The sequence below is a fragment of the Cervus elaphus genome, chromosome 18 (assembly GCF_910594005.1).
Source record: "Cervus elaphus chromosome 18, mCerEla1.1, whole genome shotgun sequence".
In the NCBI taxonomy this organism is placed as follows: Eukaryota; Metazoa; Chordata; class Mammalia; order Artiodactyla; family Cervidae; genus Cervus; species Cervus elaphus.
The window spans coordinates 38,584,676-38,601,175 of record NC_057832.1 but is presented as its reverse complement, the minus strand read 5'-3'; the positions used below and the strand labels follow the sequence as shown (position 1 = coordinate 38,601,175).

The following is a 16,500-nucleotide window of genomic DNA, read 5'->3' as shown; positions in this document are numbered from 1 at the left end:
TTCTCGAACACCACAGTTCAAAAAATGACTTAAGAGGCACCAGAAAACTCCTTAATTCCAAGTGGAAAACTGAGGATCATTTTTTTTTTTTGAGGAAAAAGTGTCAGTGAAAGTGTTGAATGAAGGTCAAAGAAAGGAAGTTTGTGTTTTCCCAAACCATAAGGCAAAGAATGACCTCAAAGAATAACTTTTCTGTCCTAAGTATGACCCTAAATAATGGGGGAAGGAGGTAATAAATAGCATAACAAAAATTTTATGGAAAAAAAAAGAACAAAATTATTATGACCTATGGAATGTGGTTTGTAAAATATATTCATTAAAATAACTTTTTTGTTATTATTGCCTTCTGGGATGTTAGAATTTTATTTGTATTTTAAATTCACATATCATCCTTTCTTGCTTCACAAGGTGCTCCCCATAATAATTTCAGGTGATACTGTGATGAAATTGAAAATGAAATGAAAAACTGAAAATGAAATGCTACTAATGAACAAATACTTTAAGAAATATAAATGTTTTTATAGCTATCAATTTTAGATATCCATTAGGATCTTATATGTCCTAATACCCCAAATTATAGTTTACTGTATCTCTTTCCAACTATAATTTCACATTTCTTATCCAATAGTAGTTCCATATACTTCAAAGACAAAATTTTTTCCTTTGCCTTAACACAGAACCAATCTGAACTTTGCGTGTGACATTCCCACTCTTAGCCACAAGATGGCCTTGCAAATCAACATTTTGCAGATACACATTTCTCAGGATGCACCGATGATTTTGTTTCATGTTTCTTTGTTATGTTTTAATATATCCTTTATTTTTCTTTTCCATTAGCAGTGAGAACTAGTAAGAACAAAACATATTTAAAAATTGACCTTTCAACAATGTTTTCTTTGGGTTTTATCATGCTCTCTCATTTATAGATGTTTCATCTAGGACAATGCAAATATTAATCACACTTCCCTTACTCTGTAGATGTTACCATTATTTAACTTATTTTGGAATATCTCAGTGCTTTAGGTTTAAGCTAAGAATATAGGTTACATAGTGTACTTACCTTGGGAAATTCCATTATAAAATCATAAGCATTTGCTTCCTTTGCTGCTTTCTCAATGTCTTCATTAGTCACACCATCTTGTCCATATCTAATATTGTTATTAATGGTAGTTCCAAACAAAACAGGCTCTTGGCTGACCACTCCAAAATGTTTTCGATAATGCTGCACATTTAAAGTTCTGATGTCGTTACCATCCACTGTGATCTACAAATCCAAAGGAATGAATCATTGTGGTGCTTTTCACTGCATTGGGTTAAAACCTTTTTTTACTACTCCAAAACATAAGCTAAGAAGCAGGTTGTTTCAGGAAACAAAGACTGACTATATTTTGATAAAGTATGTATAGCAAGTACATTGCCAATAGACTTTTTCTGGTAGTTGGGAAATAATAAAACGTAAAAAAATGGACTTAAAATTTGGTCAAACTGTATGAATATCTTTACCCCACAGACTATAACCTGCCAGGCTCCTCTACCCATGGAATTCTCTAGGCAAGAATATTGGAGTGAGTAGTCATTCCCTTCTCCAGGAGATCTTCCTGACCCAGGGATTGAACCAGGGTGTCTTGCATTGCAGGCAGATTCTTTACTGTCTGAGCCACTAGGGAAGCCCTGATGCTAAGGCTAACATGATCCACAGGCCCTGACATGATCCACAAATTAGGTATGATGATGATATATACTCTAGGAGTCACAAATGTTATTATGCAGACACATGTAAAAACCTTCAGTTTTGTTATTTTAAGACTTATGAGACCTCTGCATTGTTTTCTAGGAAATGTCCTTCCTTCCCTTCAACACCACAATCCTCTGCAAAAGATAAAAGCGCTTTTTACTCCCTGCTATAAATAATCTTAAATGAACATTGTATTCTCCATAAATAATACCATTATCCATTATCCCTACATATTTCAATGACAGAAGCCAAGGTATGATAATCCTAACTCTGGTATTTCACACCAACTGGTATTCTGTCAGGTAATGGGTATTCCATGCAACTGCTCTATATAGGGATACTTAGCCAATAATTTATTCAATATTAGCATGAATACATAGGTCTAGTATACTCCACATAAAGACTTAAGAAAATGTCAAATTTATGTTTCAGAAGAGTAGGTTTTCTTTTAAAAGTAACAGTTGAAAAACTGAATAGAAGCATTACAAATTATGCTTCTGTGACTATCATAGTCTTGTTTTCTATGCTATTCACAGGTTAAAAAATTAAGTGCAACATATGGATGATGCAAAAAAATGAGAGTGAATATTTTCTATAGATGTTATTCTATTGGGATGTTTTGAGAGACCGAAATTCTTGTTAAGTTCTGGGTATTACAAATTACTAGTTATTTTTCTCTACAGCATTTATTATCTTCTAACATTATATAATTTACTGATTTTATTTATGGTCTGTCTTTGCTTATTAGAATGTAAAGTTGATGAGGGCAGAGAGGTTTTTTTGCTTTGTTCAGCAGTGTATTCCCAGCACATAGAACAATGTCTGGCTCTTGGTAGGTGCTCAATAAATACTTGCTGAATGAATTAATATGCAAGAGAGAAAACAATATGGATCCTCTCCCAGCCCCACTGTTAAAAATTAAAAGTTGACATAGCTGTAAGTTCTCTGTAGCAGGTGGGCGTTTCCACATCTCGTTGTGTGGACTGTACGTGATCTTGCTAGGTGCACTTACAAAGCCGTCATCAGGATCATATAACCTCTGCAGAAGCTGGACGGCTGTACTCTTCCCACTGCCGTTGGGGCCGACCAAGGCTACTGTCTCTCCAGGCTTAATTTTGAGATTCAGACCTTTCAGAATCTATGGAAATGTATGGGAGGGAAATTCATAAAAGTAGGATAAGTAAGAATATGATTTTCCTATCTTCAGAAATTTAATGTATAATTACAAACAGAAAAATTTTGGCACTTAAAAACAAATTTAGATCTTGCTATATTTGTTTCATGTATGTGTATAATTACCTACACAATTTTGGAAAGTAACAGTAGAAAACTAATCATCTCTCTATATAAAAAGAAGATCTAAGTTGAGTACTCATAGACTAGTAACGAGCCACAGCAAACTTTTCAACTTTTCAGTCAAAATACTTCATGTGAATTTCATGACTACCAAGTTAGAGAAAGTTATATCTTCTAACTTGCAACAACAGGAATGAAACCTTGCCAGATATCTCTGTGAGCCCTTTAAGGAAGTTCTTTCTTAGAATATATTTAACACTGTTGCAAAATATATTCTAAAGTAAAACAACTGGCAGACTTCTTAGGGATTTGCTGGAATAGGATTTCACCACTAGAAAGCCTCCTTTTCTAGTGGTAGATCTCACAGGAACATTTTAATTTAGGGGGAGTAAGTACTTCTATACTTTTCTCAATAACTGGGAGTTGCTACCAGCAGTCAATGTCCTGGAACCTGCATTATGAGAGAAACTCCAAAAACCTACCCTCTCAAAATGACAACAGTAATCCTGTTGAGAAACTGTCACCTATCTTTGCTTACATTTTCCCCAAACATAGGAATATTCTCTTGAATTCTTTCACTTTGATCTCCACATTTGTAAAGAAAGAGGCTCTTTAAACAGGCCAAAAGTAAAACCTTCAAAGGGCCAAGCAGAGAAAAATTCTCTAAAAGAGATGAGAAATAAAGGAACCCAGTTGGGAGTACCTCCTCTCCCATCTGCAATTTTACTCTAGAATTCACTTCTGTTCTCTCTTTCGAAGAATCTGTGTTTTGTTTATTTAAAGTGGGTAGATTTTTTTTCGCGGGGGGGGGCCGGTTATTCATTTTTAAATTTAACAAAATAGGCTATGTTTCAAAGGTTCATTTGAAAAATAGTTGTTTAAAACCCAGAGAGCTCTTTACCAAGCAATGTACCGGCAAAACTGCTGCTTAAGTCTCCAGAAAGCCAACCCAAATGTAGTTGCAAAATGGAATTAAAATGCTCTATTTATATTAAGAAAAATGATGGAAGACAACACTATTCCAATCATGGTTATTGAGTAACAAATTTTTTTTTTAAATAGTGATCTTTGAAAAAAATAATTTCAATCAAAGACCTAGAAAAAAATAAGGTAGTAGGAGTAGGTAAATATCTTTTTTCAGTGCAAATTATGCAGGGGGTATTTGGACACTTTAAAAGACAGTAAAGGTTGATGGCATTAGTAATTTTACCTATTTCACTTAAAATCATCCCTTTTCTATAAAACAGGTATTTTATTAGGAGTTATTCCTTGCAATCTTTAACAGTAACTACTTTTTTAAATAAATACACTAATAAGATGAAAGGATGAAAACAACAGAACAGATATATTTTTACTAGAACTTGTCCAAGACTGAATGATAAAAGGAGAAGGATGCACTTTATGCTGAGTGGTGTGTGTCTGTGAATGAGTGTGTGCTTGTGTAAAAGAGACAGAAACTGAGGCACAAAAGCTGGTGTAGTAAAGGCCTTAGGGAAGGGAAAAGGGAAAGACACGACATATACACAATTGTCTATGCTGAGTGGGAAAATATACAAGGACCACCAATAGGTGGCACCATCAATTCAAGACATTTTTTCTGTGCTCCCAAATTCAGAGTGAAGGAATTCCAAGGAGGTGAAAATACTTTAGTCAGTTGAATATGGAGAAGAGGCTGCAAAATGCAAGTAGTTTTTCCAAAGTTATTTGTGCATTTGTGATCTATCCTTCCTTCTTTCCTTCTCCTCTTTCTCTATGTGTCTCTATCTCCATCTCTCCCCTCAAATCTCTAAACAAAACAGCCAAATCTTGGTCAGACTAATCCTAAACAATTTCATAAGAAGTGATCGGGTCAGTGGAAAGTAATATTAGAAAATGGTACATTTCTGTAATTAAATTTTACTTACCTTGATAGATGGTCTTGATGGATAACTGAAAGAAACATTTTTAAATTCCACAGTTCCTTCTATGCATTCCAATTTATAGCCTGTTGTTGAAAAGTTATCTATAGTGGGTTTCTTGGAAAAACAAAGAGGGCATTATAAATCTTAGAGAAACTAAGCTGACACTCTCTATATTCTAAAAGTAGTTTAAAGATGTGTTTTCTTTTACAATATTTTCCTTTCTGCTTTAGAAGTGCATTGAGTTGGATATAAAGGTTTTGATAAAACACAATCTCCTTATAGAAGAGTTAAAAACAATTCCTTTTTCCATAGCCAATTGGTCAACATGGATTTTGTCCATCTTTTCATTTTAGTGAAATGAGTGTGCCTGTTCTTTGGTTTCCTTCTTGCAATAATGATAGTTATCTTTCAAAGCAATTGGGAGTCTTACCTTATCAATAATGTGGAAAATATTAAAGGCGGCTCCTCTGGCTATAGTGAACGTTTCAAAGTTAGGGGCTGCTGCTCCAATACAATAACTACTATGGATTACACTAAAAAAAACCTACAGAAACAAAAAATAATATTTATCCTTCACAGTTGTATCAGAGGGACAACAGGATGAACTGTATACTTGGTTGAGATTCAGAGGGATTTTAGAGAAATTAGATAGGAAAGATTGGAAGATGTTGTCAAACAGAAAGGAAACATTAGTTACTCCAAGTGCAGTCGGCCTTTTCTTAATGTTGAACAATTCCTAACTGTCCCGTAATCATCTTGTTATTACCTGTGGGGAGGCTGAGCAGAAAAATCTGCCTACTGAGGACTGCTAGCCACACGTGAACCTGGATAGGTGAGGAAGTGAGCTGTACTCTCCTGCATGCTGGTTAACTTCTTAACTTTAAAGGGAAGGATTTTATAGATTTCATTGTCTTAGAGATGCTGTACTGTTCTTCCCCAACTTTTCTGATTACTTGTATTAGTGGACAGTTGTCCATTTTCAGACAGACACATCTCTGTCAAAAGACAAATAAGCAAAGAATCTCACAAGCTAAGTGCTAGTTTCCCTGTCTTATAGATGAGGAAGCTAAAGCTTAGCAAGTTAGTTATACACCTAGAGTCACACATAAATTGAGGAGGAAAAAGGTGCTAAAAATTTCTCAAACTCAAGTTTTGTTTACCAGAAATTAATGAATAGCTTAAAGGCTTAAAAGTAAGAGTCAAACTTTAAAAGATGACTTTAGTCGATAGAAAAGAAATCTACATAGAATGGGAAGGCCAAATGAGAACTAAAGTATATCGGCCGGATCCATTTAGTTCATCAAGACAAATGACTCAACCCTGAACTGATATGTTTATTATTGAAACTTAGGAGTGTAAGTGAAAAAATTATAATTTAATGTATAACCATTAAGAGTTTAAAAAACTCTAAGTTGTGATGTTGAACATAGCTCTATATAGTTTGTTTTAAACATTACTATGAGCTGAAAGGACAGAGGAAGAGTAGGAGAGTCCAATCTACAGAATATTTCCAGAAGAAGACATTTAGCAAGGTGAATGCACGGCGCCCTCTTATCTCAGCAAGATGGAAAGAAAACAGTCTCACAAGAGACTGGTCTTTTTGAATCCTGGATTAAGATGGCTCTAACTCCCAGTGGAGAATTCAATTATGATTCTTTCAAAAGCATCATGCTTTAGAAGACACTAAATCACACTGGATGAGTAAATCCTGACAACCAACAACTATAAAGGTGCATACAAATCATTTAAAGGAAACAAATATTTGTTTATAAAAACACTCATCTTTAAATATTCACTATCATTCAAAGAGAAATTTTTAATAAACACTAGGTAAGAAAAGATTATCTAAGCCAGTTACCTTTGTTCTCAAATAAGACTTACAGCAAGAACAGTTCCGATGGTATAATCAGGTTCTCCACTAAGAATCAAGGAGGTTCCATACCAAAAAGCAAGTCCATAGGTTCCATTCATAAAGAAGTATACAGCTCCAAGAGAGAGTTTTGAAGCAATAGCTTTTTTTATACCAACATCCTTTGCATCTTTTAGATTCTGTGTATACCTTTAAAAGACACAACAAAATATAATAGTCTTGAGTGATAGTCGCTCAGTCGTGTCTGACTCTTTGCAACCCCATGGACTATATAGCCCATCAGGCTCTTCTGTCTATGGAATTCTCCAGCCAAGAATACTGGAGTGGATTGCCATTTCCTGCTCCAGCCTTGATAAAGTGAAACAAGTAACTGAAAAACAAAGATTCTAGCTGTGAGATGAGTCTGTAATTTTCTTCTTCACTTTAGAGGAATAACTTGGGGATGAGGATTATTTCTGGGAAGAGATTTGCTGTCTAAATTTTGACAATTTCTTCAAATTCCATTTCCATTTAATTTTCTTCAGGTAAAAGTTAAAGTAATTATTTTTGTTATGAATAAGATGAAGAGCAGCCTCGCACTTGGAATAATTTCCATTGATCTCTGCACTGACCTCCCTCTTCAGATGTCTGTGTATATATGTGAAAAGATGCCTGGAATTATAGTCCTAAATACTAATTATGTTTTTCTGAAGAGGGTGAAACAAGGTGAGTTATTTTTCTTCTGTATATTTCTCCAATGACTTGAATTTTTATAATATGGGTGCAACACTTTTACACAAATAATAAAGTTATTGATCTTATTTAACAAAACAAAATAACAACCACCAAAAAAAAAAAAAAGTTGCAGCTGTGACATCAGACAGAGATGTGTTCCCATCGCAGCTGGACCACTGACTCCTGGTGGAAATAGCCTCGGGGGAAAATCATAGCAAGTGTATATTATCATAATTAAAGAAACAGACCTTTGAATTTCTTTCTCCTGGGCCCCAAAGGCTATGACTGTTCGGATTGATGACAAGACTTCTTCTGCTACAGCGCCAGCTTTGGAATAGGCATTTAATTCCTTATTGGATAATGAAATAACTATCTACAATAAACAAAGACCACAGTTAACCTAAGAATAACTTAGGGTAGACAAATACCATATGATATCACTCACATGTGATACAAGAAGGCTACAAATGAACTTATCTACAAAACAGAAATAGAGTTACAGATGTAAAAGATACATTTCTGGCTACCCTGGGTAAGGGTAAGGGGACAAATTAGAAGATTGAGTTTGACACATACAAACTTATATATATATATAATAGATAAGTAATAAGGATCTACTGTATAGCACAGGGAACTCTACTCAACACTCTGTAATGGCCTATATAGGAAGAGACACTAAAAAAGAATGGATATATGTATGCGAATAACAGATTCACTTTGTTGTACACCTTCAACTAACACAATATTGTAAATTATACCCCAATAAAACATAAAGTGTGATTGATCATCAGAAAAAAAAGAATAACCTGAGATACTAACAATGTGCAGAGAATTTAATTCAGGTAGAATCTAGAATGACAAAATTTTACTATTGAAAAGATACTTATAACATTCTAACCCAGTCAGTTTGCGAATGAGGAAATCAATGATGACAGATACTGACTTTTTAGAATCTCACAGCAGTGAATAAGTTTAGCTTAATATAACCTAGAGTCTAAATCTCTGTTTTTCCTTCTAATGGAGCTTCACTGTTTTTTCTCTATATTTTTAAAAGCTTAGAAAATGAGTATCTATCTCAATACAGTTGGGAAAAATTTGATTTGGAGAAGGATATTAGGGACATGGTTCTTCTTAAGTGTGTTTTGAAAATTAGTTTACCCGATTTGACTTGATTTGATTTCTTACTATGTAAAAAGAAAAAAAGAAAAAGAGTTCCCAAGTGTGAGTTAGAGAGTTGTAGCAAGAAGTGGAATGAGAGAGAGAGAGAGAGAGAGAGACTATTTCTTGGTGATATTAGTCAAGTTTACTTGATATCTCAAAATATTTAATCAGCTTGTGCCTTTTTCTCTATTATTCATCTCACTTACTATTCCTTTAATAAGTGAAGGATTTAATTTAGTAATTAGCATAAGAGTTCAATGAAAGGAAGCAGGGAAATTGTCCTTAGGGTTATAAGTCTGTAACTGTGGTTTACTCACATAACAAATCAATCCACTTTCAAAATACACTCCACATAATTGGAACTAATTTTATGTAAGACATGTTTAGATGTTTGCTAAAGCAGAAGGTATTATAAACTGAGTAATCCTCATTATTTACCAAATTCACTAATAAAGATAGCTATTTCTATAATGTATCACTGAAGAGGAAGCTGAACATAGCAAAAAACCTTGTAATGGGTTGGCCAAAAAATTCATTTGGGCTTTTCTGTAACATCTTATTGAAAAACCCAAACAAACTTTTTGGCCAACCCAATACATATCCAGTATTTAATAAACACTTATTGAATTAAATTGAATTAAAAGATGCTAGAAACCATCCAGCCTGGCTTCTTCAGTCATTTAGATAATTTTGACTTTGCTTCCTATTGCAACCAGTTAATAACAAGAGCAGACTTTAGTTTTCCCCACTGCTGTTCTTTTTAAACTCATTGTCCACTTCACTTCACTTCTTGGGAAGTTAAAGCTCTGATTTTAGTAACATGGGTAATTTTCCTACTGAGGGGTCCTCATTTCTAGTAAGCTGGGGAAGAAGATTTTGACAAGGGTTACCAGGTCAACACTAGAACTCACTAAAGATCTGTGGTCTAAACACCCAAATCTATTGTGAAGGGATTTTTAATCACAGAATATTTTTTATTGCTGAAAATTCTTGTTTGGTTGAATTTGTATATAGCTAACAAAGAAACTCAGTGAATTTTATGGTTTTGACTTCCATAAAGAACAATTAGCTTTGAAAAGTTTTAAACTCAAAAAACCCCAAAACAAAACAAAACTCCATCTTTCAAGAGTACACTGTGCCTCCAATCTAGGAAATGGGTATACACATTGGTAGTATTGCTGAAGACTTAACATGGAGAGAAATATTAAGGATATGTTGGTGCAGGGGTATATATATTTTGCCCTTCACAAAGGGCACTGATTTCAAAACCAGGCTGTAAATAGATTAATATCTTGTAAAGAGATTAATATTCACACTATAACAATGATAAAATATAACTTGTATAAATACATAATTTGTTTTAAAAAATTGAAACAGATTGACATAAACATATACATTAGCAGACATTTTAAATGGTAATTCAGAGCCTTATAAAATATAAATTTGAAATGGTTGACATAAAATAGTCATATAACAGCTTAAATGTTTACTGTTTTAGGATTTCTCCATTCTGTTCTGGTGAAATTAATAGAAACACATTTATCTGGGAATTTAGAATACACAAGATTTTCCCAGCATTCAATGTATAGTGGCATAAAACTTTATCCATGCTAGTATTTGAAACTGCATTAGGTTCTAAATGAAAGGAATATTTTTAGATGTTAGTAAGATATTAAAACCAGACTTCATTGTAGTCAAATTACTTGAAGATAGAAAGGTGGTTAATGATGAATGAAATCAAAAGTATTTGTGGCATATAATATTCTTTCTTATTTGGGGACACATAAATAAACAGAACTGCCTTCTTTTTATACAATCTCAGTAAAATATCTTCACATTCTTCCTCTCAGTCAACACTGCATTAGCCATCTTACCTACCCTAGAGAATATGGCTGCTGAAGCAATTATAAGAGGGGATGTGGACAGAGTCACCAGTGTGAGTTTCCAGCCCTTCACCAAACCAATTGCCAGGCCAACAGAAAAAGTAGACATGTTTTGAAACAAGAGAGCAATCTTGTCTCCAATACCATCATTGATTTTGTTGATGTCACTGAAATAAGAAAATACATGAAATTAAGTCATTTATACATCATGTATAAGAACAAAGTTGATAAACTGCACATCCATTCTCTTACTCAGTCATGCGAGTATTAAGTTCACCGATGTCACAACTGTCAAACCAGCTGATGTCCTGAGCCAAAACTGAATGAAAAAACTGTTTTCGAATTCTCTTGGTCTGTCGTGCTGCAGTCATGACCCAAAACGAAATCTGTATGTAGCCAAAAATCAAGGCAGTAACTCCTATTCCAACATAATACAAGGTTAACCTGAAAAAAAAAATCATTGGAAATTTTAGTGAGACTGAAGCACACCTTTTTTTCCTTTGTTACCAAAAAATGAAATTTGTCATATTTGATTAAGAGAGTTTATGCTAAAGCACATAATTAAAAATAAACCACCATCAGAAAGACTGAGTATGTGGATAGAGGAATCTCAGTTACCCTTGTATGACATTCAGAATATATCTCTCTTATATTATTAGCATAGATTAGTATTTCAAAATATGTTTGTTAGTTATAGCTTCTTTCCATATTTTTAATACTTTCATTTGAAAGTGCTACATTGATGTAATTATTATAGTTGTATGTGGAAAAGGGAGAGTAAAGAAAGGATAGTAGTCAAAAGTATTTTATAAAATTCTTTAAATATATATTTAAAATGCTTTAAATATATATATATATATATATATATATATATACCATTAAATCCAAAATTATCCAACTTAAATAATTTACCCTGAGGAAATATGTACAAAGATTAATCTAGATGAATGCTTATTGTAGCATTAATACATACAATTGTAAATATTCTAAATATCTAACAGTGGGAGACCAGATAAGAAATGTTTTCATTTCATACCAAAATCTAAGGGACACAGCAAGTTCAGTACTAAGGGGAAGTTCACAGCAGGCCTATAAATAAGAAAAATCTCAAATAAATAATCTAACTTAAACACCTCATGAAACTAGAAAAAGAAAAAGAAATGAAGCCTGAAGACAGTGGCGAGCAGAAATAAATGAAATAGAGACTAAAAACAACAGAAAATATCAGTGAAACTAAAAGCTGGTTCTTTGAAAAGATAAAATTGACAGACCTTTAGCTGAACTTGCTAAGAAAAAAGAAAAGGCTTAGATAAAATCAGAAGCAAAAGAGGAAGAATTACAATAGATACCAAAGAAATGCAAAGGATTGTAAGAGAATATAATGAACAGTTATTTGCCAACAAGTTGGACAATCTAGAAGAAATAGATCAGTTCTTAGAATCAGACAAGCTTTCAAATAAACAAATGGGATGACATCAAACCAAAAAGTTTTGCAAAACAAAGGAAATTATCAACAAAATAGAAAGACAACCTACTGAATGGGAGAAGATATTTACAAGTCATATATCTAATATTATATATATATATATCAGGAGATGCAGGTTCAATCACTGGGTTGGGAAGATCCCTGGAGAAGGAGACAGCAACCCACTCCAATATTCTTGCCTGGGAAATCCCAAGGACAGAGGAGCCTGGCAGACTACAGTCCATGGAATCCCAAAAGAGTTGGACGAGACTTAGCAACTAATGAAAAGGTGAGTCGGGAGAGTTAGTGAAGGTAAAAAGAGTGATTAAGAAAATTTCCTTTGAGGAAATGATATAATAGCTGGGATCCAAGATATATAAAAATTAATGAAAATCAACAAGGTAAAAACAGACAATCCAAATAAAAAATGGGCTGAGGATCGGGAGAGACATTTTTCCAAAGAAAGCATACAGACGGCCAAGAGACACATGAAAATATGCTTAGTATCACTTATCATCAGGGAGATGCAAATCAAAACCACAGTGAGATATCACTTCACATCTGTTAAAATGGCTATTATCACAAAGACAGGAAATAACAAGTGTTGGCGAGGATGTGGAGTAAAGGGAATCCTTGTGCACTGTTGCTGGGAATTTAAATTGGTGAAGCCACTATGGAAAACAGTATGGAGATTCCTCAAAAAATTAAGAATAGAAATATCATATGATCCAAATATTCCACTCTGGGTATTTATCTGAAGAGTATAAAACCAATAATTTGAAAAGACATATGCTCCTCTACATTCATCACAGTATTATTTACAATAGCCAAGATATGAAAACAACCTAAGTGCCACTGATGGATGGATGGCTATATATTTATTTATATATATATCAGGAGATGCAGGTTCAATCCCTGGGTCAGGAAGATCCCTGAAGAAGGAAATGGCAACCCACTCCAATGTTCTTGCCTGGGACATCCCAAGGACAGAGGGGCCTGGCAGACTACAGTCCATGGAGTCTCAAAAGAGTTGGACAGGACTTAGCGACTAACAAAAAGGTGAGTCAGGAGAATTAGTGAAGATAAAAAGAATGATTAAGAAAATTTCCTTTGAGGAAATGATATAATGGCTGGGATTCAAAAGAAGAAATGGAACTAGCCATAAAAAAGCAAGAAGAGAATTGCAGGAACAGAGAAGAGCAAGTAATACATTCAGAGGCAGGAAAGAGCTTACCATATTCCCAGAATAAAAGAAATCCAAAGTGGTATGGAATTATGAGGCTGGAGAATTTGGCATGTCATAGGGCTCTTAGCTATGGTGCACTGCACAAGTTTTATTCCAAGAGAACAGAAGACCATTTAAACATACAATGTCTTTATCTATTCACCTTTTAAAGATTACTCTGGATCCTCTTTGGAGAATGGATGAAGGCAACAACAAAAGAAAAAAAAAAAAAAAGACAGTTTAGATAGGAGGCAATTGCAATGTAAGTATGAAAGTAAGTAAGATAGAGTCAGAAAGATGGAGGCTTGGATGTAGATGGTGGAAGCTGATTGCAAAGAGGTAGACAGATTCTAGTTATATTTTGGAAATACAAGAACAAACAAGAATTGCTAATGTACTGGATGTGAGGGAAGCAGGAAGGGAAGAAAGCAAGCATAACTGTTTAGATTTTGTCTTGAGCAACTGGTAAATGGGGTGCCATTTACAGATGTGGGCAGCTGACGGAGGAACAGATTTGCAGGAGATAGCAAGTGTTTTGATTTAGACATAAGTCTGACATGCCTATTAAACATCAAAGTGGATATCAAGTAACAAGTTGGAAAATGAGAAGCTGAAGTGCTGGAGAGGGGTATCGGCTGGAGATGAAAATCTGTGTCAACAGCTGAGAGGTGGCAATTAAACTACTGTCTGAGATCATCCACAGAGACAGAGAATAAAGTGTAGATATCAATAAAAAAAAGAGAATAAGACCAAGGACTGAGCTCAAGTACTCTCCAAACATAGTAGAGTTTAAGAAGACAAAGAGCCAGTAAAGAAAGCTTGAGAAGTGGCCAGTGAGGTAATTGGAATGCCAGGGTAGTAAAGTACCAAGAAAAGCACAAAGAAATGTACACTTGAGTCTCATTATTCCCAGATTCTCTGTTGGCAAATGTGCCTGTTCAATAAAATTTACTTGTAATCCAAAAATCAGTTATTGCTGTTTTCATTGTTATTTATGGACATATGCAGAGTGGCCAAAATTTTGAGTCACCCAACATAGATAGATGTTCGCAGCTGAGGCTGAACAAGGTAACATTCTGCTTTTCTGTTTTAGCTCTCATCGTTTTTTTTTTGTTGCTGTTCAGTCACTAAATTGTGCCTGACTCTTTGCGACTCCATGCACTGCTGCACACCAGGCTTCCCTGTCCTTTAATGTAATTTTTGTGATCAGGGTAGTGGCAAATTGTTCTCATTTTTGTGTTTTTTGTTGATGATTTCACTGTTTAAAATAACTCTCAAGAAGCAAGTTGAAGTCCTGTCTAGTGTTCCTAAGTGCAGGAAGCTGTGAAGTGCCCTATGGCACATGAAAATACATGTGAAAGGCAAGTGTCATTCCAACATGAGTTACAGTGCTGTTGACCAAGAGTTCAATATCAATTGATTAATGCAAATGTTGTGACTGGAGGTTCACAGAAACCTAGAAGTAATGGTTTAGTATTGGTATTTCAGTGTTCATGATGACTTTAATAGAAGATAATTATTACAATAATGAGAATTGACGGTTTTCTAATAGAAGGGACTGCTCAAGGACACCACAAAATGCTACTGAACTTTTTATAATGTGGGGAAAATGTTTTATAATGTGGGGAAAATGTTTGCAATATCCTAAGAGGAAACGGGTTAAGAAAACCAAATGCAAAGAAGAAATGGAAGACTTGTACACTGAAAACTATAAAACATTGTTGGGAAAAATTAAAGATCTGAATAAATGGATTGGAGGACTCAGTGTTGATAAGATGATGGCTCCCCAGATTGATCTATAGATTCAATCAACCCCTGTCAAAAACCTCAGCAGGCTATTTTGCAGATTTTGAAAGGTAATCCCCAAATAGATGTATAAATATATGTAGAGATGAGATGTCTAAAGAGAAGAACAAAGTTGGAGGATTTTCATTACCTGATTTTTAAAAATTTATTTATTTAAACTCTAAATCTACAGCATTCAAGGCAGTGTGATACCAACATGTGCTGTACTTAGTCGTTCGGTCGTGTCCAACTCTTTGCGACCCCACGGACTGCAGCCCGCTAGGCTCCTCTGTCCATGGAATTCTCCAGGCAAGAATACTGGAGTGGGCTGCCATGACTTCCTCCAGGGGATCGCCCCAACCCAGAGATCGAACCCAGGTCTTCTGCACTGCAGGCGGATTCTTTACTGTCTGAGCCACAAGGGAAGCCCAACAGTAGTATAAGGATAACCATATCAATAAATGCAACAAAAATGGGAGAACAGAAGCCCTTACATTTGTGGGCATTTGATTTTCAGTAAAAGTGCCAAGGCAATTCAATGTGGAAAAATGGCTTTTTTAAGAAACAGTCTTAGGACAAATGAATAGCCACATGCAAAAAAGAAGTTAGACCCTTACCTTACAATAGTCACAAAAATAAACTCAACATGGATCAAAAACCTAAGGATGAGCTAAACTGTTGAAATTTCTAGAAGAAAATATAGAAGAGAATTTTCATGATCCTATGCAAAGAATTTCTAAATCCAAAAGGGAAATTCATAAACAAAAAACTTGATAAACTGTACCTAATCAAAATTTAAAATTTTGCTGCCTCAAAAGGAATCTTTAAGAAAATGAGAAGATGAGCCACACACTAGGAGAAAATTTATGCCAGTCATATATCTGACAAAGAACTCACATCTAGAATTTATAAAGAACTCTTACAATTGAATATTTAAGACAAATACAACAACATAGGCAAAATATTTGAATATATATTTTACCAAAGAAATACATGAATGCTTAAAAAGTAAATGAAAAATAATGCTCATTATTAGTCACTAGGGAAATGCAAATTAGTCACAATACCAAACCACTTCATACCTACAAAATAGCTATAATAAAAAAGACAATAACAAGTGTTGGTGAAGATGTGGAGAAACTGAAACACACATTGTTGGTGGGAAAGTAAAATGGTGTATATACACTTTGGAAGACAGTTTGGCAGTTTCTTAAAAAGTTAAATGTAAACTTACCATATGACCAGCAATTCCACTCCTAGGTATCTACCCAAGAGAAATAAAAACATATGTCCACACAGAAACTTACATATCAATGTTCATAGAAACATTATTTTTAAATTGCAAAAAAAAAGAAAAAGAAAACGGAAACAGTCCTAAAGTTCATCATCTGGTGAACAGACAAACAAAATGTGATATATCCTTGCAGTGGATTACTACTAAGCAATGAAAAGAAATAAACTACTA

General features: G+C 34.3%; 1 protein-coding gene across 1 annotated transcript in view; it reads right to left on the bottom strand.

The window, feature by feature from the left end:
- Window positions 1-16,500, bottom strand: part of ABCB5 (ATP binding cassette subfamily B member 5) — a 115,165-nt gene that overhangs the window by 89,163 nt on the left and 9,502 nt on the right. Inside the window, exons 5-12 of the mRNA XM_043872292.1 lie at window positions 10,813-11,004; window positions 10,556-10,727; window positions 7,765-7,889; window positions 6,814-6,991; window positions 5,363-5,476; window positions 4,936-5,046; window positions 2,748-2,873; window positions 1,061-1,264 (exon numbers count right to left, since the gene is read on the bottom strand). Of these exons, the coding sequence (XP_043728227.1) occupies window positions 1,061-1,264; window positions 2,748-2,873; window positions 4,936-5,046; window positions 5,363-5,476; window positions 6,814-6,991; window positions 7,765-7,889; window positions 10,556-10,727; window positions 10,813-11,004 (1,222 nt within the window). The remainder of the gene's footprint in view (window positions 1-1,060; window positions 1,265-2,747; window positions 2,874-4,935; window positions 5,047-5,362; window positions 5,477-6,813; window positions 6,992-7,764; window positions 7,890-10,555; window positions 10,728-10,812; window positions 11,005-16,500) is intronic.